This window comes from Quercus robur, chromosome 9, assembly GCF_932294415.1.
Source record: "Quercus robur chromosome 9, dhQueRobu3.1, whole genome shotgun sequence".
In the NCBI taxonomy this organism is placed as follows: domain Eukaryota; kingdom Viridiplantae; phylum Streptophyta; class Magnoliopsida; order Fagales; family Fagaceae; genus Quercus; species Quercus robur.
Genome location: NC_065542.1, coordinates 5368295 through 5393892, shown reverse-complemented (window position 1 = coordinate 5393892; position 25598 = coordinate 5368295). Strand labels below are relative to the sequence as shown.

Sequence of the window (25598 nt, the reverse complement as noted above, 5' to 3'; positions counted from 1 at the left end):
AAACCAACTACTTAAAAAAAAGCATACAAGTTTTGGACAGAACCAAGGCCTTGTATGGTCCTCGGACCCAAGCCTCTGGGGAAACCAACTACTTAAAAAGAAGCATACAAGTTTTGGACAGAACCAAGGCCTTGTATGGTCCTCGGACCCAAGCCTCTGGGGAAACCAACTACTTAAAAAGAAGCATACAAGTTTTGGACAGAACCAAGGCCTTGTATGGTCCTCGGACCCAAGCCTCTGGGGAAACCAACTACTTAAAAAGAAGCATACAAGTTTTGGACAGAACCAAGGCCTTGTATGGTCCTCGGACCCAAGCCTCTGGGGAAACCAACTACTTAAAAAGAAGCATACAAGTTTTGGACAGAACCAAGGCCTTGTATGGTCCTCGGACCCAAGCCTCTGGGGAAACCAACTATTTAAAAGGAAAAGCTGTGTTACATGGACTCTCTAGTCTGCTTTTGAACCCTTAACACTAAAGGGACCAGTATGGAATGAATTAACGGGTTTCCAAAAGCACCACCAAAGTCACGCAACGCTTGGTCGTGTCCTCGGATGAATTATTCAAAGATCGTCACCCTCAGATGATATTCCCTCGCTTATTACAGAACGTTCAACCGATACCTAGGTTAGTTTCCTGAATTTAACTTATTGTCAATTATTATTATGCCTGGTAGTATAGGTAAGTTAGAACGAATTAGAACGAGTTGAATCGTGTTTCAAGGGGCTCCTGCCCTAAGTAACGCTGAGAGAAAGCACATACGGGGAGTACACTCATTCACGAGGTGATGTGCCAAAAGAACCATACCCAAAAACAAGTATATAAACTGCTATTTTTATTACGATGAAGAAATAGTACATCGTACAATGAAAAGCTGGAATCAGCCTACGTCAAAGCTTACTACATGAGTACTACATAAGCAAGAAAAAGAAAAATACAAGAAAGCTGTAGAAAGCCGAGGAGGTATGTCGGAGGAAAGGTTGGCTACAGCTCCGAGACCTTATTCTTCCCCCGCACCCTTACCTGCCCATAACTCAGGCAGCCAAAAAGACCCAACTTGAACCTGACACCGTTGAAGAAAAGGTGCAGGGAGTTGAAGGTGATGGGGCTTTCTCTAAATATACACCTGCCGCAGAGCAGAGGCGCTGATGGAGGAAAACCCTTCTTCTGCCATACCAAAGTGTTGGCATGAACAGAGACTGCTTCGGATTTTGGCTAAAAGAGGGAGAGACGCTGTTCTCCCTCGGTGGAGATGGAAAACTCTCCTGAAATTGTGCTTCCTGTGTCCATACCTTACTGTTATAAGCCTCATGAAGACACGGCGCTTCTGCGGCGGAGACATTTCTTTCTTCCCAACCCTCACTTTCAACATGTAATGCCAAGAAGGGAGAACTCCGAATATGGAAGCTGTGATGTGGGAGAAAATCTGAAGGGTTTGTGCGTATATAAAGCAACTTTCTCTCCTTCCCATTTATTGGAAAAGACAAGGTGATGGCAGTCAACTCATGTGGCTTCCCAAGAAACGCTACAGACAAAACAGTCTTGGCTCAACTTCCAACATCAACTGCAACCACAAGGTTAGAGAGCCTCGTAAAGGTGCACCTCGGTCCCCGTGACATCAGAGAGTACCACGTGGCCAGAAGTTGCAGAAATATCTCTTAAATCAGGGGCTAGGTGGATTCGTGGCCCCAGGCCCGCTTTGGGTATGGGCCCAGGTACTTTGGCCGACGCCGAGCAATGACCATGGCCGAGAACAACCACTGTTAAGCACCTCGGGAAATGCTCAAAGGAAGGGAAAACCAAGTGCTAATGCGGACATTGGTCTCGGACAGAACCTAAGGCTTGCATGGTCCTCGGACTCAAGCTAAAAGGGAAAACCAAGTACTAATGCGGACATTGGTCTCGGACAGAACCTAAGGCTTGCATGGTCCTCGGGCTCAAACTAAAAGGAAAAATCAAGTACATAAGATAAAACGCATAAGTCCTGAACAAAACCCAGGTTTTGCAAAGTCCTCGGACTCAGGCTGACCGGGAAATCAACTGCCCAAATGAAGAAACTTCTCGGCTTAAATACTGGAAAAGGTTAAGGCTCGCGTATCATCGAGATGGCAGAACAACCTAATGATCGTCAACTTAAAGAGGCCATTCATCCGGTGGGTAACACGTCCTCGGATAGCTACTTCTTATATCTAATCGGAGCATTTAATACCCATCACGGCTAATTTTAAGATAAGTCTCATTCCACACTGGTCGGATTGCTACGTTGAATAATTATTTTATTAAAGCCATCGTGGCATCTTTTTATCAACGATTACTTTGGCCTTATTTATTATTAATTGAAATGCTATACTATTATGCCGAGCAGCGCATTCACATTTGTTAAAATATATAAACAAGACATACGAAATAGAGTAACAATCACTTTTATTAATATGAAAAATTGTTACAACCTACAAGGAAGGGCTTAAATGAGCCAATACAAAAAATGAACTGCTAAAACAGTAACAACATCCGTAACACAAATAAGTAAACTATCAGGTGTCTTCTGAATTCGCCTTCAAAGTCTTTCTGAAATCTATGCCTCAGTACTGTTCACATCAGGAGAAGACCCTTATACAAAAATAATGAAGGACAAGGAAGAAGAATTGGAACACATGGAAGCACTTCAGCAAGCTCTGGTTGCTGAAGAAAGCAAGGGAAAAAGAAGATGGAAGACATGAGCGGGAAGGAGGAGAAGAAGAGAGAAGCAATGAAAAGAAAGTAAAAGGAGAAAAAGAGGGAAAAAGGGAGCCATATTAGGTATGCTCATGAGAGAGCAGATGGAGATGACAAGGGAGGTTTTTGACTCGGCCACATCGGAAATAGGATGTGACGAGCCCCTGCTTCGGATTTTGGCTAAAAGAATGGGGAGACAAACCTTGAGTCTCCACCACCCTTGCCCCGACCGAGCCATCTCAAGTTTCGTTAAGGTATGGTGTTTTTGGGAAAGGAGGGATTCATTCATGGTTGATCACTATGGGGGACGTGTTATCGACTGAGGAATAACCAGAGGGAAGAAGTGGATTCTGAGAAGGGTCTAAGGGACTCGCATATGAGAGAATCACCTTCTTATCTTCTTTCTTTATATAGGGAAAAAGACGAGGGTACGTGACACGCTCCGATCCTCTAAGAAGTCTGCTAGTAAATGCAAAACCATTTCGTTTCTCCAAGCTATCCATAACCGCTAGATTTAAGAGGCCTCGTAAAAGGAAGACATTAAAAGCGCACTACGGCTAACCAAACGGAATAAACGCATCACGCGTAAGTCAAGGGAAATACCTTGTAGACCGGCGCATTCCTTGGGGAGGTGAGAAGTTGCTGACGTAGATTAAGGGCCGAACTTAATGAGCCGCAATAGAGTCTCGGTATCATCAAAACCCACCTTTCCAACCGAGGAGTTGGATAGCAGGGTTTTGAGGGGCTATTGTGGGGCCCGATAACAGATGGGCCAGATCCACCTATTCACAGGAATACTTAAGGCCCAGGCCGAGGAGGATAGTAATCCCAGCCCAATAAACGCAAAGCACCAATGGGCCATAGAAACCGCCGAGGAGGGTACAGCCCTCGGCTAGCCCAGAGCTACACTAAGGAAAGGGGTAAAAGCGGTATAGGGATAATCTTGTAAGAAATCTAAAATATCTAGGAAAGGCTGCCTAAACTACCTGCCCTAGACGGAGCTTTGTCTCTCACAGAGTCGTGTCTCTTTAGCCTACTCAACCACTCCCAACAACTCAGGTCTTAAGCTGATGGGACAAGTGTCAGGCTAGGAAAGTTCGACCCTACACGTGGACGAAGGAAATTGAATGCATGCTAATATAAAAGGAAAGTTTGCAACCTAAAGAGGAAGATCCTTCCGGAAAGAAAAGGACCAAAAAGGGGTGAACACCTCGAGATCATGTATGAACAACTCAACAGATCCACAGCCGAGTAAACATGGCTCAGCCTTTCGATCCCACTCTCTACAAATGATATTGCACGGGTTCATTTACGTGCGAACCCAACCCTGTTGTGGTCCAACGCAAATCGTGTCCCTACAATTATCTAAATAAATTCTAATTAAATTAAGATATTTTTTTTAGGGTGATTAAATTAAGTAAGTTAGTTTCTACAAGTTAACAAATTGGAATTTTTATTTATTAATACTTATTAACTAATTATACATCATATATAAATATTCTTTTGTTGAACTCCACGTGTGTTGTGTGGCTTAGAAGCTATAGTCTATATATATTAATAAAAAATGAAAGCGTTGGACTATTGTTAATTTATTGTAATGTTGCCATATGAGCTTTTGAAAGCACAGACTTTTATACATTATTATAATTTACATATAATAATAGGTGAAGTTGAAAGAAACTCAAATTAGAATTTTAAATTATTTATTTTTAAAGAGTTTTATTTTTTAATTTTAGAATCAAACGTAGGATTACATTATAAATATTCATCCAAGTGAGTTATTTAGTGCAAAAATCAAAGAGTTTAGAATAAATGAATCGAAAAAAAAATGTTTCACAATAATTTAAAAAAAGAAAAACATGGACAATTTACATTTTATACTTAATAATATCCTTACAAATTTTTTTAAAGAGTTAATAAAATATAAAAATAACTATTAATAGTATTTAAATTATATATTTAGAAATTATATTATGCATCTTATTGTATATTTTTAAGTATATTCATGCATATGCATGGGGTTACAAGCTAATTCTTAAATAATGCTAAACTAAATGTTAGTTTAAAATAATTAAAACTCGTCATCTTTTTAGATAAAAGAAACTCCAACAATAAAAGAATTCTAATTAAATTAGATTTTTTTTCTTCTCTAAATAAATTCTAATTATTATTATTTTTTAAAATGCAAATTCTAATTATATTAGGTAAGTTATTTTCTACAAAATTTCTAATTTTTATTTTTTGGAATATCAAAATTTATAATTTGACTTTCTATTTATTTTTACTTATTAATTTCATATGCATTTGAAGTGAATATTATTTTAAAAAATTATTCTTTTCATAGTGTGAGTTAGTAACTAGCCTATATAATAATATAAACATAAAATTTCATTTAACAACCTCATAGGGTACGCACAATAAACGTGCTTTTTATTTTTTTATTTTTTTTTATTTTTCTGTGTGTAGATAATTCTATAAGTAGGGAATCTGAAATGTTGAACCATAAATGTCATGAATGCATTAAGCAGAGTTACAAGGTTAATTATTGACTTTTATTCCCTTTTTAATACCATACAATTTACACACAAAATGACATATATAAAGTTTAAAGACTCTAAATATGTGCATGTTAACACCTGAATTACATGTTTACTATTATTATTTTTCTTAAGATCAGCCAAAAATAGTAAATTTATTCAAAATGGTTGTGTAGGGACACAATTTTTAACGACCCAAGAATGATATTGAGTTCGTGTGTAATAGGCCCAAATAATATAATTTGTAGAGAGTGGGCTTAAAAGGCTTACCCTTAGTCGCCGGGCAGCGGTCTGGTCCTGATTTTATGGGAGCTCATACAAAGGTAGGTTTGACCTGAATAGCTAAGCCTTACGTCGATGTGGCCTGAAGGGTTTGGCTCCTCGGACTTAGTCCGAGGAGCATCACATTCTTCCCATTCTTCTTTTTGTAGTTTCTTTCTGTCCTCCCCCCTTTTTCTCCTGGCTCTCTTCCCCTTTTATACCAGTGTTTACCTCCCGTCTCTCGTCCACGTGTCAGTTTTTCCTTTTTTTTTGGGGTAATGACTCGTCCTATCAATCCATACATCAGAGTGGTTGGGAAAAGTTAAATAGCAAGGTCTGCAGTATGGGCTTGTCAGACGCAGAGCTCCACATTATGGTGTTGGCAGCTTTCTTCCTTGTACTGCTCTTGTACTGAGTTTGTCCTTTTCTTTAGGCGTTTCGTGAGGTGTTGAGCGTGAGATCGTCCTCGGCCACATCCTTGGGCCTTTCAAGGAGCTTTCATTGCGCGTCCTCGGTAGTAGGACTCCTTGGCCTAGGCTTTGGGCCCTTAGCACAAAATGGGCTGGGACCTCAGATTTCGAGCCCCACAGGTTGCATCCAAAATTTAGATAGAAAATCAGAAATTATGGTTTGAGGGTTTAATATCCTTATGAAGCAGGGGAAGGATATCCTCACTAGTTGTCAACCTTTGAACTATGTCTCCATCAAAATAAATAAATAAACAAATAAAATAAAAATAAAAACCATTGAACCATGTCATTCCAAATTTTTTATGTGGACAATTAGGAGGTTCTTACTTGTCAGCTTTTGGATCTCAGCGACAATTTATTTTTTTATTATTATTTATAATAAAAAAGTTGTGCACCTTAATTTACAAATATTGATTGGGATTTCCAGAGCCTTCACAGTCACATATCCCAAATGCCCAAAAGTGGCACCACAAAGGGCATTAAGAGACAAGGATATTTGTTTAGAGGCTTTAATTATAGCTATTGCAATTGAAATCTTCTAGACATTTTGACAAGTGAGGTAAATCTCGTGGTACAGCAACAAATGAAATCAAAATATTTTTTTATTTATAAAAATTTAATAGATGATGAATTTTTAAATTTTTTTGAAAAATAAAATCCGGAACAAAAGACTAAAAAAAAAAGTTATAAAATCAGTATTCAGTAGCCTTGTTCGAAAACATTTTAAAAACTCATAATTCAATGGAGTTGCCTTAAAAAAAGTTATTTTATCTTTAGGTTTCTCTCTCTTTTTTTCTTTTCTTCTTTTTAAAAGTAGATTCAAATTTAAACTTGAGCCATTTTGAACCCAAACAGAAGACAAATTAATCAACCGACTATTTAGATTTTTTTTTTTTTTTTTAATTAACTTATAACTCCTAAGAATAGTAATACACTAAGTAGAATGTATAATTTTTTATTAAAAAAAATCACCTTAAAGGCTTAAAATAGAATGTATAATTTCTTAAAACGTCTCATATTTTAAAGCAAAATTGTACATTTTAACCTAATAAATAAATGCACATGTTAACAGATACCCTAACCCTTAAGTGCATTTGTTAATGACCATTTTAGGAAAATATTAATATTGCTTTCATAGAAAATAAAAAAAGGTTGTCAAAAAGTCAATTATTTTTTTCTTTTTCAATAAAAATTCTAAAAATATTTTATACTAAAAATAGTTTATAAACCAATACTGTATGAACCATGGCTATTGGCCTGTACCGAGCTTATGACATGTTTCCTGGATGGACCCATCCCACCCTACTTACTAACCGAGCACCTACCCATTCCCTAGACGAACCTGGTCCGAGCTCACAGCCTAACTGAACATCTTCTGTTATACCAAGATCAGGAGATAATGCCTCGGGGGAATCCACTTGTCAAGCATCAACTAGCACTTGGTGCAAGTCTCAAGAGGGTCATATTAATCATGAGTGGCAGGTCCCATCTGGTAAAAAATATAGCACAGAGAGGCCCACCAACATAGGGAATAACCCATTCATCATGATGACCCCAATAAGGGGAGTCTATAAATAAAGACCGACAGGTAGGGGGCAAGGGGTTCGGAAAATTGGGAAAAATTGGGGAGAGAAGCACGAGAGTAGCAAGGAGATATACATCCCGAGAAGAAGGAAGTCCAATTCGGATTTCACAAAGAGGGATTAGTTACATTGTGACCATCTCGAGGAGGGTAGGAATACGAGAAAGGAAACCCGACAAAAAGAAAAACTTTCGTTTGTCTCCTACAAAAACTTGCATCGCCATCTTTGAGGCCTCCCATTGTTGGATATTCCTGACTTGCAATACAAGTAAATTTGAGACCTTAGCCCAAAACCTTCATCCCATTAGGTTGAGCCACCACAAATACCTTTCTGTTAACTTTTTCCATAAATAAAATAAATTGATGAAATTAAGTTAAATAATGCTAGAGATATAAACTATTTTACAAAATTTTACAAACTACTAATGTGGTGAGTAATAATTGGTAAATGAAAAAGTGATATTAATGGTGGGTCTAAATGAAAACCAATAAGAGATTGGTCATATCAACATTTTGTAAAATTGTTGTAAAATAGTCCGTGGTTGTAACATTACTCAATTAAGTTCATTCAAACACATGTTACATTGATAATTTTTGTTTTATTCAATTGTGAAATTAATATTGATCTAAAGTTGAACCTGATTAATTTGAATTTTTGATAGATGTAAAATCAATTTCTGATTTCCTATTTATAATTATGAGAAAATCACATGAAAAGAGAGAGAGCCTTAAAAGGGTCAATCAAATGCAAAAGTATGGATTCTAAAAAAAATCCTTTGAGACTTATTGTGGCGAATTGACTATCCATAATCTATTTTATTGATAATAATCTATAAATTTTTTTTTTCATAAAATAAATTTCTATTGATAATAAGAAGTAATTATAGTAGGTTATCCAAAGAAGCATTGAACTGTGCACGCAAAACAATAAGTGTTAAATTGATAGTATGTCAATTTTGTATTGTATTGAAGAATACAAATCATTTATATCACATTTTGTGATTTATTTTATATTCCATCAATCACAATTTATCATATGTTTATTGTAAGGACCAAATTTAGTTCCTTAGCCCAAAAGGTGGATGGATTTCTACCCAAAAAGCCCAAAACAATGAATTTGCAGAGAATGTGTTAGAAAACTAGGCTTTAATGAATTAGACAAACATTAAAGTAGATCCAGATGACAAATGAATGAAATTAGACAGGTTTATGCTGAAGAAAATCGTTCTTGGCACAGTCTGAGGAGATCAATTCTTATATATTTCTTTCGGGTTTGATTACAAAGGTAGTTCTTGATTGCTACAGTGTTTCTCTCTTTATTTCTCCCCCTCTATTCTGATTGCTCCCTCTTCTTTTATACCATTTTCCCTTTTCATCTCTACCCTTCACGTGCATGCCATATTTGTTGATCTTGATACTTGTCCCATCAGCCCCTTCCCAAAGTCTTTAGGTAGTAGTTGTAAGGCTGAAGGCTACTGTTCAGGTATCATCTTCACATTAATATAACCAGAGAGTTAGCTGCAAAGCATTTAATGCGGTGGTAGCAGCTTTCTCCTTAGATATTTTAGGACTCCTCCCTGTCTGATGTCTCTGCAATGCTTATCTGCCCCAACGGAATTTCCTAGAATGTTACCCTGGTCGACAGACTACCTCTTCGGATCTCAACTTTGTCTAGCCGAGGATGCATTTATCCTCGACCCACCTTCTTGAACTATTATGACCAAAACTAACCTCTTTATTCACTAACACAATCTTTTCTGACAAAGATTTCTCCTCCTCGGACAAATCTTCGTTCTCGGCTTGGGCCACAGGCCCAATATACAAATAGATAATGAACTCCTAGGCCCAATATCTCTATATTTATTTTTTTTCATTTTAAATTTTGACTATTTTATAAGGAAAGTTAAACAAATACATGACAAGTTATAATTAGTGGAATACAAGTTGTGATTAATGGAATATAAAATGGAATACAAAAAATAGTATAGAGAATTTGTATTCATTAGTGAAGTTCAATGTGTGTACGATTATGTGCAACGAGTGTGAAATAAAAATTAAATCTTGTTAATGGGTGTCATTACGTCATTTAATAATAGACAGTTTTAAGAAAATTTTAATGCTATATTTATAAAAAGGTATAAAAAATCAATTATTTTTTTTATAAAAAATTTCTAAAAAATTTTCATAAACAAATATAGTAGCTTTTAATAAACATAGCTCGTTTGTATTTTATCCCTCAAATAAAAATAAAAATAAAAAACTGTCCTAAACAATTGCTCCCAAGTACCCCACGAACTCTATTCAGTTTTTTTTTTTTTTTTTTTTTTTTTTTTTTTTACGTTGTTTGGAGTTGACATCAGTTATATATCCTCAGACACCAGCAGTAAAACAACAGAGAGACAAAACTACATACAGACTTGAAGACTAGTCTCTGTGTGTGTGTGTCTGTGAGAGAGAGAGAGAGAGAGAGAATTGAAAGTCTTCCGCAACCGTTGAAACTTTGAATCTAAGCATTAAATAAGGTCCTCAAAATCAGTTGGCTTTGGTTGTTCACAATCACAGTCTCTTATTACTACTAGAATTTCTATTTATTCTTTTTCTTTTGCATTTAAAACTAGCACTTGTTTCTTTCTAGTTTTCTCTCTCTCCCTTTCACCTACTCTCTCCCTCTATCTCAACAACTCTCATCTTTGGCACAACAGATTGAGCAATGAGCATACAAATGTTAAAAAACACCCCATTTTCCAGGCAAAGTTTGTGACTTTCTGACACTTTGGTCAAAATTGGCTAAAAACTTTTCTGGGTTTTGTCTGAAACAAGTTTTTGGATAATGGGTAATCGGTTTATTTGCATGGCAAAGAAGGATGTGAAAGAAAATGGATCCAGAAGCAAAAGAATTGGCAGGTCTCAGAGGAAACTATTGGCTGAGGAGGAGTTCTTGCACAAGCAAGCTTTGTCCATGGCTCTTCATCAGCACCAGTTGTCTCAGAGGTTTGAGGGATCCATGTCAAGGAGAATCGGGTCCACCAGTAAGAGACGCAATCTTGGTGATGAATCATTCTCAAATGGAAAACAGGTAGGGCTTTAATTTGATTGAAGCATAAAAAAGAAAGAACTGATTGTGCTCTTTTTCTTTTTCTATTTTTTTTTGGTCTGTCTATGTGTTTTTGTGTGTAATCATTCTGTTAGTTACAGTTTTTGGATGATTGGATCCGTGAAGAAAAGTGGGTTTTCATGATTAAGATCTGTAAGCTATAGGTTAAAGTGAAAAAGTGCTTAATTGTGCCTTGAAATTGCAGCAGTCAATGGTCCAAGTAGGCAAAGCTGTGTGTTTTGTTGGGAAAAGGTGGAAGAAAAGAAAGAACTTGATCTATTATTCACTTGAATAATTAAAAAGTGCATCTGGAAAAGTATGAGTAGCAATTTTTTAATACCAGGGCAGTCTTTTTTAGCTTTAATATACTTATGTTTACTCCCAGAAAAAAAGTGATGTTCCAAGACTCACTTTTTGTTATGATCCATGCTTGCTTTATTAAGGATTGAGTTCTCGTACACACTTGAGTTTTGTAGTATTTTAATTGGATTGTGACATGGCAATTAGGATGGGGATGGTGGTCCATGAAACTTGGTAAAGTGATTAGCAATTCACTTTTTTTATGCATTTAAATTTTATTAATGGCACAAGGAATAGGAAGTGTGCCAAAGCTGTGGAGGGAAGTGGAAATTGTGGTTGAGATGTTATAAATCTTGAACTTGAAGTTTCTTCTAATCATCCTATGTATAATCGTCATTCCAATCATCCAATTTGAAACTTCTGTAACAGTGATATTAAAAAGCTGTTTTTAGAGGGCAAAGCAGGATTTAGATTTGTCTCTGGAGCTGATGAACTTTGCAATATATGTTAAACCGGACTTTTTTTTTGAACATTATGGCAAAAGATGGTGGAATTGCCATGAGTCGTGGTCATACTTTCATCTATTTGCTTTGATTTGGGTCCCCTTTTGCTGTTGATGTATCATATAATAACTATCTTTTTGAAAGTGCGCTTAATATATGTGTTTTCTTCTTGAATGTTGTTAACCTCGACCTTGACTGGGTCTGTGTCTTATGGAACAAAACTTGGTCATTATCACCATTTTTTTCTAATTTAAAATGCTGAACCTTTGCATCATTCAGGTTTTTATACAAGAGCTCCTCAATTTCCTTTTTTTGTTGCTTATACACCCCCTCATTTTTTTCCCTCTCTCTTGCCACAAACAGGTTAACATGAAGCTATATTTAATTGTATTTCATATCCTTTACAGGTGCCAGAAATCCTACAGAACATTCAAACAAAAAAATTTATTCTTATAAATGGAGAAGGCTTTGGAGCATGGTGTTGGTATAAAACTATTTCTCTGCTGGAGGAATCAGGATTGCTTCCTACTGCCTTGGATCTCACGGGTTCTGGTATTGATCTGACTGATACAAATTGTGTTGCCACATTGGCAGAGTATTCAAAGCCATTGATTGATTATCTACAGGAGCTTTCCGAGGATGAAAAGGTGACTATACATAATTTTATCATCTTGAAGCACTTTGCTGGCTTTTGTTTCTCCGTATTTAAGGATCTCTGTGGCCCTTTTGCAGGTCATTCTGGTTGGTCATAGTAGTGGTGGTGCATGTATTTCTTATGCATTGGAACATTTTCCGCAGAAGATATCAAAAGCAATTTTCATTTGCGCTACAATGGTATCTAATGGCCAGAGGCCTTTTGATGTGTTTGCTGAAGAGGTATGTAATCAATATAATTAACATATTATGTTTAGTGGTAAAAAACAGAACTATGAAGAATTGTTGATCCTGTAAGGAAACTATGATGAATCAAAATTATGCCACCACTTAGGATCCCATATAACTAATATGAGTTCTGTCAACTGAATTCATTATTAATGTTGTTAAAGGATTATAAGCATTTGTTCCATGATTTCCTATGCACCCTCACACCCAATTCAAGTCGTGTCAACAGTGTTTGTATACATGCATGTTTAAGTATATATATGTATACATGCAAGCACATTTTTTGTGTAACCTATGTTGAACAGCTATAAGGAAATAATTGTGCCTTTCTTCTTATAACACAATACAGTTCCAACTTTTCCTATTATTGTGAGATGTGATGTTTTCATCCACTCAAATTGATTTGGTTAAGAAATGAAATGAAATCCCTACCCCTTGGAGGAGGTCTTAGGAGTTCCACCTTGCCACTTGGTGGTGCTGGCATGGGATTGGAAAGTGAGCAGTGGAGTCATGGGCTCAGTTTATACCATAACTGTTGACTGCAAGAAATAAAACTATGTCTAAAGGATTCCCCCCCACCCCATCCCTCTCAACATCCTAAAAAAAAGGTCAAGGCAGTTTATGTCTCTGAGCTATGTGTTGCAGTTCTTTCAGGCAGGTATCATTGCTCTAACATAAGATATTTGTATTACAGCTTGGTTCTGCAGAACTTTTTATGAAAGAATCAAAGTTTTTAATTCATGGAAATGGAAAAGACAAACCTCCTACGGGATTCATGTTTGAGAAAGAGCAAATGAAGGGGTTATATTTCAATCAGTCCCCAACGAAGGTATGGTACAATTCAAACATATCATTTCATCCAAGACCTTCAATCTCTCTCTCTCTCTCTCTCTCTCTGACACACACACACACAGTATATATATATATATATATATGTATGTATGTATGTATGTATGTTTTTCAAAAAGGTCGTACCCGATGCACAAAGCTTACACTTTTGTGGGGCCTAAGAGAGGTCATGATATTCAGCCTTACCCCCTTCTTTTTTTTCCTTTTTTTTTGAGGCTGATTCTCGGACCCGCCACCTATCGCTTTTGGTGAAAGGCACTTGCTAGCGCACCAAGGCTTGACTTCTCATTATAAATTTTTTTTAAAATAAATTATCATCCACATTGTTTTGTAGCTGTGATTTCTGCTTTATCATTTCAAAACTGATGTATATGAAAATTTAAGGTTAGAAATCTGTTTTGACATATTGTATAGTATTTCATTTGTCCTACTCTTTTCCCTTCTTTTAGCTATAGCATGGTCATTTTTACTCAAATCTCCAGTGGCTGAATTTATTAGAGTTTTTCTAAGGAAAATTTGCTTGACTTCCTAGTTATTCTGAAATCTGAATAGACCTCTCAATAATTTTCTTTCTGGAAAACTTATTTATTTGTAGTCCAAAGCACAGCTGAATTATTCTTCTACTGATTGGTTTGTTGGTACCAAAGATCATAGAACACTTTAAAGCACATTTCTACTTGTGCAACCTCGCAAATGATCTGGACAGCATCTTTCTCAATATATTCCAACTTACTGTTTTATTCTGAAATTCGTATGTGTGTCTTCTGTTCATCAGTTCTATGTGCACTTTTATACGTTGTTAAGTTCATGTCTTGTTTCCTGTTTTGATCCCATTTATTTGACTTTTAAAGCTTAGGAGACCTAGTCCAGTGAATGTCCTTTCTTAAGTCTTGCCCATGAGTATATGTTGTTGGCTGTCTCATTTTAATTGAGTTCTTGTTTCATTCAGAGCCAATTTCAGTCAACATTTTTCTCAAAAAGCTTTTAATCTTCTCACAAGCTAATTTTCTGAGTCCATTTTCCTTTGTGAGTTGTCTAGGCATTTGCTTGGAACTGTTTTCTTCCTCTGTTTATGCCTCTTTTTTTTCAACTCTATATTTACTCTAATATATATATCTTCTCTAAATCAATTAAGACAACATGATTCTCTGCTTAATTTTTACACAAATTTAAGACAATTTTTTTATCCCAGGGACTCACCTGAGACTATGTCTTGGCTTATATATTCATACTGGATTGTGCAATCTATTAAATCTTTTAGACAAGGTGTTTCTTATATATTGTGAAAAGTAGTGAAAGTTGTATATGATGTTTGATCCTACTTAGTAATTATTTCTTGTCAGAGAAAAAAAAAAATCGGTTTTCTTACTTGGTAATCAATTAGAAGTATTCCCTACTAAACACACATAAGAGAAATTTCTATTTTCATTATTTTGTTTCTCTTTTTAGTTAAATATATCCTACTGATATACAAGATAAATTTCACAATGGACTGTGATTCACTCCAGGATGTTGCATTGGCCATGGTTTCCATGAGACCCACCCCACTTGGTCCTATCATGGAGAAGCTGTCATTATCCCCTGAAAACTATGGAACAGGCCGGCGGTACTATATTCAGACTCTGGATGATCGTGCACTTTCACCAGATGTTCAAGAGAAGCTAGTGAGAGAAAACCCACCGGAAGGAGTTTACAAGATAAAAGGCAGTGACCACTGCCCATTCTTCTCAAAGCCACAATCACTGCACAAAATTTTGGTTGAAATTGCGCAAATTCCTTAACTTAATTATCAGGAAATGTTTCTTTTCTTCTTTTTCTTTTTTTCCCCCCACTTCTTACAAAATGCAAAAGTAGTTAATTAATTACATGACTTTACAATTGGAAAGCCATTGTTGTACGTAGATCACAGGGGCCCTGTTTATTGCTATATTCTGCTTTTACCGTTTTGAAATATGGATGGAGGTAAAAACGTATTAGCTTATTTTTCCAGACACAAATGGAATGTCATGTTAAATGTGGTTCGAAATGGGTTTGGCTGCAATTTGTGAAAATGAGACCATCACTCACAAGTCTCCGGGCTTTACTCGATTGAATGATATTCGATGAATTGCCAGTCTCCCTTTCTTGCCCCAAGCAAAAAGGAAAAGAAGGAAATTGTGTATGGTCTCTGCTCAACAATTTTTCCTATCCTGCAAACATGTATGCCTGTTCTGCATATATGCTCTTCAATTTCTACATAATGCTGGGTTTCAGCGCATGCGTCTCACAGTCAATGGTTCACAAATCTGAACGGTATCCATCAGATGTGTTATTGAAAATACTTAAGTCCGACTATGTTCAAAAAAAATCTTAAGCACATCTTATAACTTTACGCAAAATGTGCAAAATAATATTATTTTAATAATTGGCATTTAAATTAGTATTGTTTTAAAGTTACTTTAACTGGCATTCAGAATCCTGTTTTAAAAACAAGATTTCACATAAAATGGTGGCAACTTAAGTAAATGAAAACACTATTTCAAGTCTTGAAAACATGATTTTCAGAATATATATATATATTAGATTTCCAAATAACTTCAGAACAGTGCCAATTAAAAATTATTAACATAGCATTTTTTTTTTTCCAAAAATTTAGTTCAGAACAATTGCACAGACATTTGACTGATGATGCAAATAGGTTGTAAATCACCCGCAAAATCAAATTGTACGTTAGAACATGCTTGCCATATTTCCATACCAAAATGAGTCAAAACAACACCTTCATAATCCATCCAAGTTCTTTGGTTACTATCATCATATGATACATTAAGGTGAAGACAGTTCTGACATACCGTCTGGGTCAAAATACCACAAATTTTCGTCTTTCATACCACACACTATTACTTTTCCTTTTGAGATATGCGTCAGAATAATGAAAATTACATAGTGAAGAAATCAAATCCTTCTCCAACTTGGGTATTGCGTCACTTGGATATGTTAACTCGGCATTTTTCTGAATGAGCATGCCTGTACTTTTCCCGTTGGGGGTGCAAATCAGGTCCCTGTACCGTAAGAAATTTCCACAAGCATAATTGGTCTACAATCAAAGAATTTTCTTATTGTCAGAATGCATTCCACATCTAAAAACTTTCCAGCTAAATATCTCAAGGCATATATATACACGTACCCTACAATTGGCAAAACCATAAAATCATCATTCTGGAATGTCGTCTATACGATGTCTTCAATGGAGGCCTTAGCCTGTGGTAACAGATACGGTCCTTGGACACATGATGAATTATTGCTCTTACAGAATGCCACACACCTGTTTAACAGCCATCAATTTCTAAACCATTACAACAACTATGATCAATGTTTACATGACATAAATAAAGCATCTTACACAGTTATAAATCATGGTGCAGTTGATCATATTTCTTGAAATTATGATCATGGTTTCTGAGTTTCTCTGAGATTTGAGATAATTAGAAGAAGAATCTTTTTGAGCAAGAAAAAACCACCACCCCCCACCCCCCCCTCAAAAAAAAAAAAAAAAAAAAAAAAGGCAAATAAAGGGAAAGACTTACCAAATTTTAGTATTCTAAGAACCTGAAGATGGCTTCTGCACCCAAACTTGTTTCTGTAAAGACAAGGGCAAGGGGAGAAACTTAACAACTCAAAATAAAGTGAAGTAACACAGAAGATTATGTTACAGTTGATTTGGCAAAAACTATGCAGACCTCATGAGCACTATGGCCACTAACACCTCTTCTAGAAGATTTCCCCTCACTCATATTAACAGAGCCATCATCCTTCGTTATGTGGGCAGCTCCACGACGACCAAAATGTCTTTGGGATCCTAGGAAAATTCAAACATTGGGTAGCAGAATAGCATTAGTTTAAAAAGAAAAGTGGGGGAGGGGGAGAGAGAGAGAGAGAGAGAGCAGCTCACACCACATTTCAGTCCTTGAATAAAAAACTAACCATTCTCAACAGAATTATTACGTCCACTCATAGTGGCTGTAGCCTCTGCATTCCTACTTCCATAAGAAATATCTTTCATTTCTCCACGGGAAACTGGAAAACGAAGGCAAACAGTCAGTTCCCGGTCCCTGCTTAAGTCCTAACAGCTGCATTTGTGATGAATGATTTGATACTAGAGTCATGGTTCCCCAGCATAGCACCAGTATTTTATGGCACTCAAAAATCCATGCACTAAGATTAGTAGTACCTTCAACTGAATCACATTGTGATTGAGTAGGATGCAACATGGAGGATGACAAGTTCTCATCACTCGTATGTGAAACATCAGATCGGCGAAGAGGAGTCCAAACACCACGATCAGGTCTATCCCTGTTTCTTGTACGTTTTTCTTGCTTCTCACTGACATTACCCAAACCTTGCAAGTCCTTTTTCGTAAACTTATCATCTGCAGTCCTTTTTGTATCCCCTTCAGAACCAAAGGAGTTTGTCTCATTTTTAGCTACAAGACCATTCGGCCCTAAGCGTGCATTGACTGGCCGTGGTGGTCGCTTACCACTTTCTGAATTCAAGATTTGAATTTTCTGATGAGGCTGAACTGCTGTTGAAGATTGACTATGACGAGCATCACTATTTAAAAGTACGTTTCTAATCAACCTCCCACCAGCCTCCCGCCTCTGATTCTCTTTTGGCACAGTTGAAGATGGAGAATTACCAGCCGGCAATGTTACACCCTGTTGTAACAAACCCTCAGGAACCTGAGAAGTGTCATAAAATACATTGGACAATTAAAACATGTAATATTAAGACAATCAGTAACGAGATTTTGAAATTGTAAAAGAAATTTACAACATAAATGATGGCGATGACCAGTAAAGTACAAAGAAATAAAGAACAGAGGAGAAAAACATTACGTTAGATAATCCTCGGTCTTTCCCTTTTAGAAGCAGATACTTCTTCTTTACAGAGTCAGCAGTCACAGGGATTCCAGAAACAGAACCTTCAATGGCGAGAGACAAAATCCAGTTAACATATGTGAAATATGACAGAAACAAATATATATTCTTTTTTTTTTTTTTTGCTGAAATATATCCGCAACATCACATGTTTGCATCCAATGAAAAATGGTAACCTATTCCCAGTTTTAATTAATCAACCTACATACACTTTTTGATATATACAAGCATAAATATGAATGGTTGCACCCCAGACATGCTCCAATGTACACACTCCGAAAAACACACATGTAAAGTAAAATCACAATGGACCTAAAAACAGAGAGGAAAACCCAGGTGGCCTATAGCCTCCCTTGGCCCACTACCATGACAGCCAGTACCAGCATCTATAAAAATTCAGTAGCTTGGCAAACACATCAGTAACCACTTAGCATGTCCATAAAAGCAGGAAAACATTGAAAGGAATGTAAGCAGGTCTTTTTCGGTACTTGTTTAGTGCAGCCTATTGTCTTGCACTGAAGTTGGTAGTAGAAATTTTATATATATTTGGCAACAGATAAAAATGACACTGTAACTGAACAATTCACGCTTAGAAAGATTCATTATTGGCAGGAAAAGGAAAAATTTACCTCTCTCATCATATATTTCTTTTCCACTTGAAGTAGTTGCTTGATCCTCTCGCCTAGCCACTACAATGAAATTTGACTTGTCCTTTTGAGTGGTATTCTTGGCACTTTCCTTCAATATATACTGTCAATCAAACAGAAAAAGTGAGCAAATTAACCATGTCTTTCAGTTCAAGAACAAAGATAATGCATGTGCACAGAGTAACATGAAAGCATTGGGAAACATAAGGACAGCAACCACAGTATTGAAATAATCGACACAGCTGCTAGAAACTGACATTATCCAAAAGAAAATCACTAAAAGACAAGTTCCAAACAGAAGGGGGTAAATGATAACAATAAGATTATCAAACATAGAGATATTATTGATATGTCCAGAATGTATTTGTGCTAAATCTTTCAATTAAGATAAGCAACTTCCAACCCTAACAATTGGAGATAACTTACTTAAACCAGTGAAGACTTCACCCTGCTCAAAAGTATACAGAAAACATAAACGATAGAAAAATAAAATTTACCAATAAATAACCCAAATAATATCATATCAGAAATAAGAATGGGATAAAAATTAGCATTATTTTACTAGAAGTAATGATCAAAGCAGATCATTTAGTTTTAATGGGATGCAACACCTATAGACTATCTATTCCTTCTTCCTTATCTTTGCCTCTGCAATTTTGCTATTGCGTGTTTACTTAAATCTTCCATTTTCACATCATCTCTTACAACTCATTTCCTAACTTTCGCCTAGTGTATCATAATTTTCTGTCAAAAGCATGCAGTTTCCTATTTTAAGAAGCTTTCCAGCATCACTTCAGGTCTGACCTGCATGAATTCCACTACAAGAGCTTAGGAAAGATAGCAGAATGCAACATGGGGACTCAAAAGGAAGACTTGACTAATGCTAAACAAGAGGATTTTTTTTTTTGTTTCTGCCGAGAGTCTGTAGAACCTTGCAGTTAAATTAAGGAATAGGAGGCAATGGAAATAATCAAAGGACTGTACTCAAGATGTTGAAAACAATGCTGCTGTGAGCCTGTGACACACAATGCATGCTGAAACTTCTGTCACTGTTGAAAGGATGCACAAGCTAGCTAGTTTACTGGTACTGCTACTGGAAAACAAAGATTGCATAAGCAAGCATCCTAAGATACAGGCGAGATTAGGGACAATATTCTAGTGGGGGGGAAATTTGAGCAGGATCCTTGGGGGGAATATCACCGCAAGAGTTCACGATGATGTACCGGCTTTAAATGGAATACTGGCTCAAACTTTTCTTAATCAGCTTCAAGCAATAAAAGAATACTTTTATTAGCACAGTATGAATGATGAGATACAAGGAGATTGCATAACAATCCAGTGTTCTACTTCAATTATTCATTGGTATATATATAGGAATAAAAAAATAAACCCTCTACATGCTAAGCTAGAGATATTCCACCAAAAACAAAAGATCACACCCAGCCACACAATATGAATGATGATTTTCTATGAGAGTTTGGATGAGAAATACAGCTTATCCTTATATTTTTGACACACTGGGAACAATACAGACAAGTTGGTTGCACTTGAAGTGATGAAAGTAACAAACACGTCAAAAGTAGGAAAATGAAACACTTTCATGAGTGATTAAAAAATGTTAAAATATCTAATCGAGAATTTTTACGTTTCTCACACAAACATGCCAAGAGTATGAGAAAATTGAGTACATAATTGAGCGGCAAACCTTTTTCTTCTCAGAGCTTCGTTTGGTATTAGATGAGCCAGGCTTGCTCGTGGATGCAGCCCCAGTTCTTCTCCTAATCTTGCCACCAACTGATGAACCCTATCAACGATCACAAAATTCAATACAAAACATGAACTCATAGATTCAAAATGATAAAATCTACCTTATAACAAGGATACCTATATCTTTATATATATATATATATATATACACTCCTAATACAAAAATAAAAATATTCCATTATTAATATATATTAAAAAAAAGTATCTTAATTTATTATATATAAAGGCCAAGAAAAAGAAAAGGGGGGGGGGGGGGGGGGGGTTACAATGAATGCAGAATAATATCTTCAAACGTTACACTACATAACTCACATATAAACTAGATCTTTTAAATCACCAACTAACTAGCCAATGAGCCACACAAACTGGCATATGACAATCCAATATGGTTTTAGAAAAATGAACAAACAAACTACATTTCAATTAATTGCCATGTACTACAAATGAAGAGAAATTATGAAAGGACATTCTAAAACAATCTTTTCATAAGGAAAAATAAAGTCAATGGATATAAAAAGTATATGCTAAATAGCTTACATTAATAGAATAGTCTCAAGACCTCAAGAAATAGTAATATTCTTTTCTTTTTGTTGTACCACATTAAACACAAGTACTCAATCTCAATGGAAATCTCTCAAATTTTTCATAATTTTTTTTTGATAAATAAAGTAATTCATTGAAAAAAAAAAAACACAATGTATACAGGACGTATACTAGAGACCATCAATCATGGTGTAGAGTACAATGATCAATGAAATCTAAAAGAGAAGAAAAAGAATAAAAACCCAAAGAAGGCAGCCAAGCAAAAAGAGAAGTAGGAAAAAACATCTTCAGTTCTGGAATAGTTCTTTCTTGGTCCTCAAAGCTTCTAGCATTTCATTCACGCCATAGGCACCACATAATGTAATGAGGGACCGCTTCCCATATACTTGCATAATTGCATAATAGGGAGGCTTGAACCTCTGACCTTGGAAATCTCTCAAATTTTGTAATATTCTTCATACCACCAAGTTCCTAAAAGATTTTTTTTTTTTTTTTTTTGAGGAAAAAATATTGCTTTCAGTAAGCTAGGGCTTATCAGAAACTTGTCTAACATAAATTAAAGATAGTATAGTCTAATTCACCTATAAATTTAACCATCCACGTATTTAATCTTTCTTTTTCTTCTTTTTTCAAAGATAGAGATTGTCATAAAAGAACAACAATAATAATCTAATTACATCACAAAATCAGTAACAAACAACTCTGTTGAACTAAACCGCAATAAAAGAACATCTTTCTTTAAGATAGACAGTCAAGGTAATGAGGAGAAGATACGAAAATATATAACACATTACCTGGACTCCACTCTCAACGGCTCGTTTTTGACGAATATATTCCATAAGTGGCGTAACAATAGGAGCTTCTTTTGCAGCACCTAGAAATAAGTATGGAGAAACTCATAAATCTATAGGAAAAATATGTCTCTTAAACACAAATAATTAGTTGTGTCCACTATTCGTTATGACCAAACACACAAATTTACTCCACAACATTTGGACACAACCTTATGTGGCACCAGGGTGGCATCAAAATAGGAAACTCAAATCATTACATGCAATAGGCACCATGGTGGCCTAAAAAATTAATAAATAAAGGGAGCTTGGGCGCAACAAAGTTATGGGCCAAAATTATACACGTCTATATTCCAATATGAGATTATCTAACTAATACACACACACAAACATGCAAAGTCATTAAAAATAATTACAAACCAGCTTGCTCTGCTTCTTTTCTTTCCAACTGTATTTCTGCACTAGGTAGATGCTCAGCCGGCTTTGCAATAATTTTGAGGAACTCTAGATAATCAGGATCTACTTTCATAAAAGAAAAAGGTAGGTATTAATAACAAAATCTAGTACAATGGTATTCCAAGTAAAAGCGAATGCAAACTGAACAAATACCTTTATATATGGTCCCTTCACGACCATCCTTCTTAGTAGTTGACTTCGGGGCCTTCTGTGAAGGAGCATATTCAACTAAAACCTTATACTGAGCACCTGAGATGAATGGCACAGTTTAAACTTTTGCAAAAAATACTATAGATTCTAAAGTAAGATGAGTACGATATAGACATTGCAGTTTTTACCATTATCAAGTCTCCCCACAATCATATAAACACGATATTACAGTATTGCTTATACAAGAGCATAACTAGCTAGGGAACCCAAATCTTAACTTTAATTAATTCATACAATGATATTCACTGAATCAAACCACTTCAACAACATAAAACGCATCTGTTTGTGAACTTGTAATGTAAAGAATAAGGCATGTCATTATTAGTTACCCTTCTCATTAACAAAAATATGTCCATCAAAAAACTCTGCAAACTCGAAAACATCTTCAGGCCTCTTGAAGTCTATGTAGGCTCGAGAATACCTCTGATTCTTCAGGCTGCAAATTTTTTTAACAGAAATTCTTCAAGTTAGAAAAACCATTAACCCATGGATAAGTGCCTAAAAATAGAAGAAAATAAAAATAATATAAACAATTAACCCATTAAGTTATAGTGAGCTTAGAAAAGTGGTCTCTCTAGTTTCTTTAAGTCACAGAAAGTAAAAATTAATCTAATATGCAACAATCTGATTCTTTAATTGTCCCTGAATACTCTATCAGCAACCATGCAGTGCATACAACAACAAAGCCTTAGTCCCAAATTTTTTGGGATTGGCTATCGATCCTCAACAGATTAGTCATGCCACATGTGCATGCACATTTTTTTCATCACAAAAAACCTAGAACATTTTGAATACACACCATAACTCTACACGACTTCCTGGTTGAAAACAACTCTGTAATCCTGATTAATGAAGTACCTAACAATCTACGTTTCATTCTATGAATCACATACAATATTTTTTTTTTTTAAAGTCAAATTATAAATTTACCTATAAAAAAAAATTAAAAAAAAAAAAAGACATTATAAATTTGCACGAACTTTGGTAGATCAATGTGAAATAACTCAATTGAAAATGTTGATTTTAAAACACGCTATAACTAAATTTCATTAACTCTATGAACGCCAAAGGTCCAAAACGGTTCATAAACTTACAAAACATGCTCCGTTTGCATTAACATTAAATATTGCAACAAGAACTATACTTTTGATGGATTTTTTTATATAAGCAACCAAACAAACTTTACCTATTGAACCAGAACTAATTTTGCTATCAAATTATAACTAAGCGAAGATTTTCAATTTCTAAAAAACCAATCTTCAACAAACCTCATTACTCATAATATCAATTCGATTTTTCCCTAATTTCTCTCACACCAAACAAAGCCTTAATTCAATTCAAGTACTTTTTTTTTCTTTTTAAATAATAAGCAACCAAACACACTTTACATATTGAGCCTAATCTAAGTTTTCTATCAACTTATCAAATAACTAGATTCGCCGAGCTTTTCAATTACTCAAAAAAGTTCCATTTTTCTCTAATTTTTATCCTCTACCAAACAAAGCCTTAGCTAGACCTCTAATTCAATTTACTTTTAAGCTCCGTTTGGCAATTTATAACTGTTTTTCTTGCTTTAAAAGCAATTAACAAATACTTTCAGAAAAATAGATACCTCAAAACGATAACCAAATACATTCTACCATTAAAGCACAAATTACAAAAAAAACAAAAACATAAATCAAATCCTTGTTTATTTATTCAAGGTACTACCAAACAGAGCGTTGAGATAAATAGAAAAAAAAATATATTAATAAAAAAATTGAAACCTGTATTTTCCTGGACGGAAAAAGAACCAGTTGTAGCGGCCGGAGAATTTTTCGTCGATGTTGACGGAGAGATCGGAGTGCGTGAGCGATGGAGGGAGGTGCCGTACCACCACCTTCGTCTTCTCCGATGGCTCTTTCATCGATTTCGTCCCCAAATCTCTCTCTCTCTCTCTGTTTTCTTTTTTCTGTGTGTGTCTGTGTGTGTGTGTGTGTGTGTTTGTGTTTTGGTTGCTTTCTCTTTCTATAGAAAGAGAGAGGAAAGAAAGAAAAGTTTGGTTAGTTTTGGGGAAATTTTTTGGGATTGGATTTGTTGTTGTATGAATGAGGAGACTGAAAGAAAAGAATGATGGCAATTTCGGCTTGGGGTGGGCCTGAATTGGGCTATAAGCTGGGAAGGCCCATGAAATTTTTTTTTGCCTTTTATTTATTTATTTTAAAAAAAAGTTTTTTGAAACAAATTATTAATGTGGTACTTTAATTAATAGATCAAATTTCATTTGATTGTTCAATTATTAATTTTAAAATGAACGGTGATTGATGAAATTGAATCAGGAAATTGATATTATAGATAGGGGGGCCAAATTGAACTTTTATCAAGTAGTTGAATGACCAAAATGATAATAATTAAAATTAAGGTTTGAACTTTATTTGATTGAAAATGATTAAGTCATGTGTCGATGTCTCAACGTTTATTGAGTGGCTTTTTATGAGACAACTAGAAAATTTTATGAACCAATAGTGTGGTATATGAAATTTATGATATTTAGATTTATGATATGTTATTTAAGCTTATTAAATTCGCCACTCGAGCGTGTCACGAAAGATCGTTTGATAAATGGTTGGACCAAAGTTTTTTTTTTTAAACAAATTATTTTAATATTATTGAAAGTCAGGCACGTAACCATTATGCTAAGTCAAGTTGGACATTCTCTGGTTTTGTATTTATATTTAATTAGCTATTTTATATATAACTATTATAAATTTGTAGTCACCCAAGCATAGTACAAGTGATGATGAATATATACATATACAGCTATCAAGCTTTTTACTAAAAAATATAAAGCTTCCAGTGTTTTAAGCGAAGAAATCTAGGATTTTATATTCCCCACCCCCGATTATAGATGTGTAATAATAGAAGAAGTATCGAATCTTATCATATAGAGTTGGACTACAACGAGTCAGATTCTCAAAAAAAAAAAAAAAGTTGGACTACAACGAAATAAATTAATCATTATTCTCTATCTTTATCTAATTAATTAATCTATATATATAATAATAGGTGAAATTGAAAGAAACTCAAATTGAAATTTC

General features: G+C 35.2%; 2 protein-coding genes across 3 annotated transcripts; one reads left to right on the top strand and one right to left on the bottom strand.

Annotated features, from left to right (window-relative positions):
- Positions 1–9983: 9983 nt before the first annotated feature.
- LOC126699005 (putative methylesterase 12, chloroplastic) lies at positions 9984–15217 on the top strand. The gene is made up of 5 exons (XM_050396551.1): positions 9984–10639; positions 11868–12107; positions 12193–12336; positions 13037–13171; positions 14700–15217. The coding sequence occupies exons 1-5, from the start codon at positions 10394–10396 to the stop codon at positions 14970–14972; spliced, it is 1038 nt and encodes a 345-aa protein (XP_050252508.1). The 5' UTR covers positions 9984–10393; the 3' UTR covers positions 14973–15217.
- Positions 15218–15893: 676 nt separating this feature from the next.
- On the bottom strand, positions 15894–24599 carry LOC126698576 (regulator of nonsense transcripts UPF3). Of its 2 annotated transcripts, none has more exons than XM_050395902.1 (14): positions 24288–24599; positions 22851–22957; positions 22465–22560; positions 22276–22377; positions 21859–21938; positions 20460–20558; positions 18737–18857; positions 18066–18151; positions 17402–17909; positions 17155–17247; positions 16911–17029; positions 16758–16810; positions 16358–16495; positions 15894–16267 (listed from the first exon to the last, which is right to left on the bottom strand). In XM_050395902.1, exons 1-12 carry the CDS (start codon positions 24425–24427, stop codon positions 16772–16774), a joined length of 1590 nt encoding a protein of 529 aa, XP_050251859.1. In that variant the 5' UTR covers positions 24428–24599; the 3' UTR covers positions 15894–16267; positions 16358–16495; positions 16758–16771. The 2 variants fall into 2 exon arrangements, with proteins under 2 accessions (XP_050251859.1, XP_050251860.1); XM_050395903.1 differs by having other exon boundaries at positions 22276–22374; positions 24288–24598.
- Positions 24600–25598: the final 999 nt, after the last annotated feature.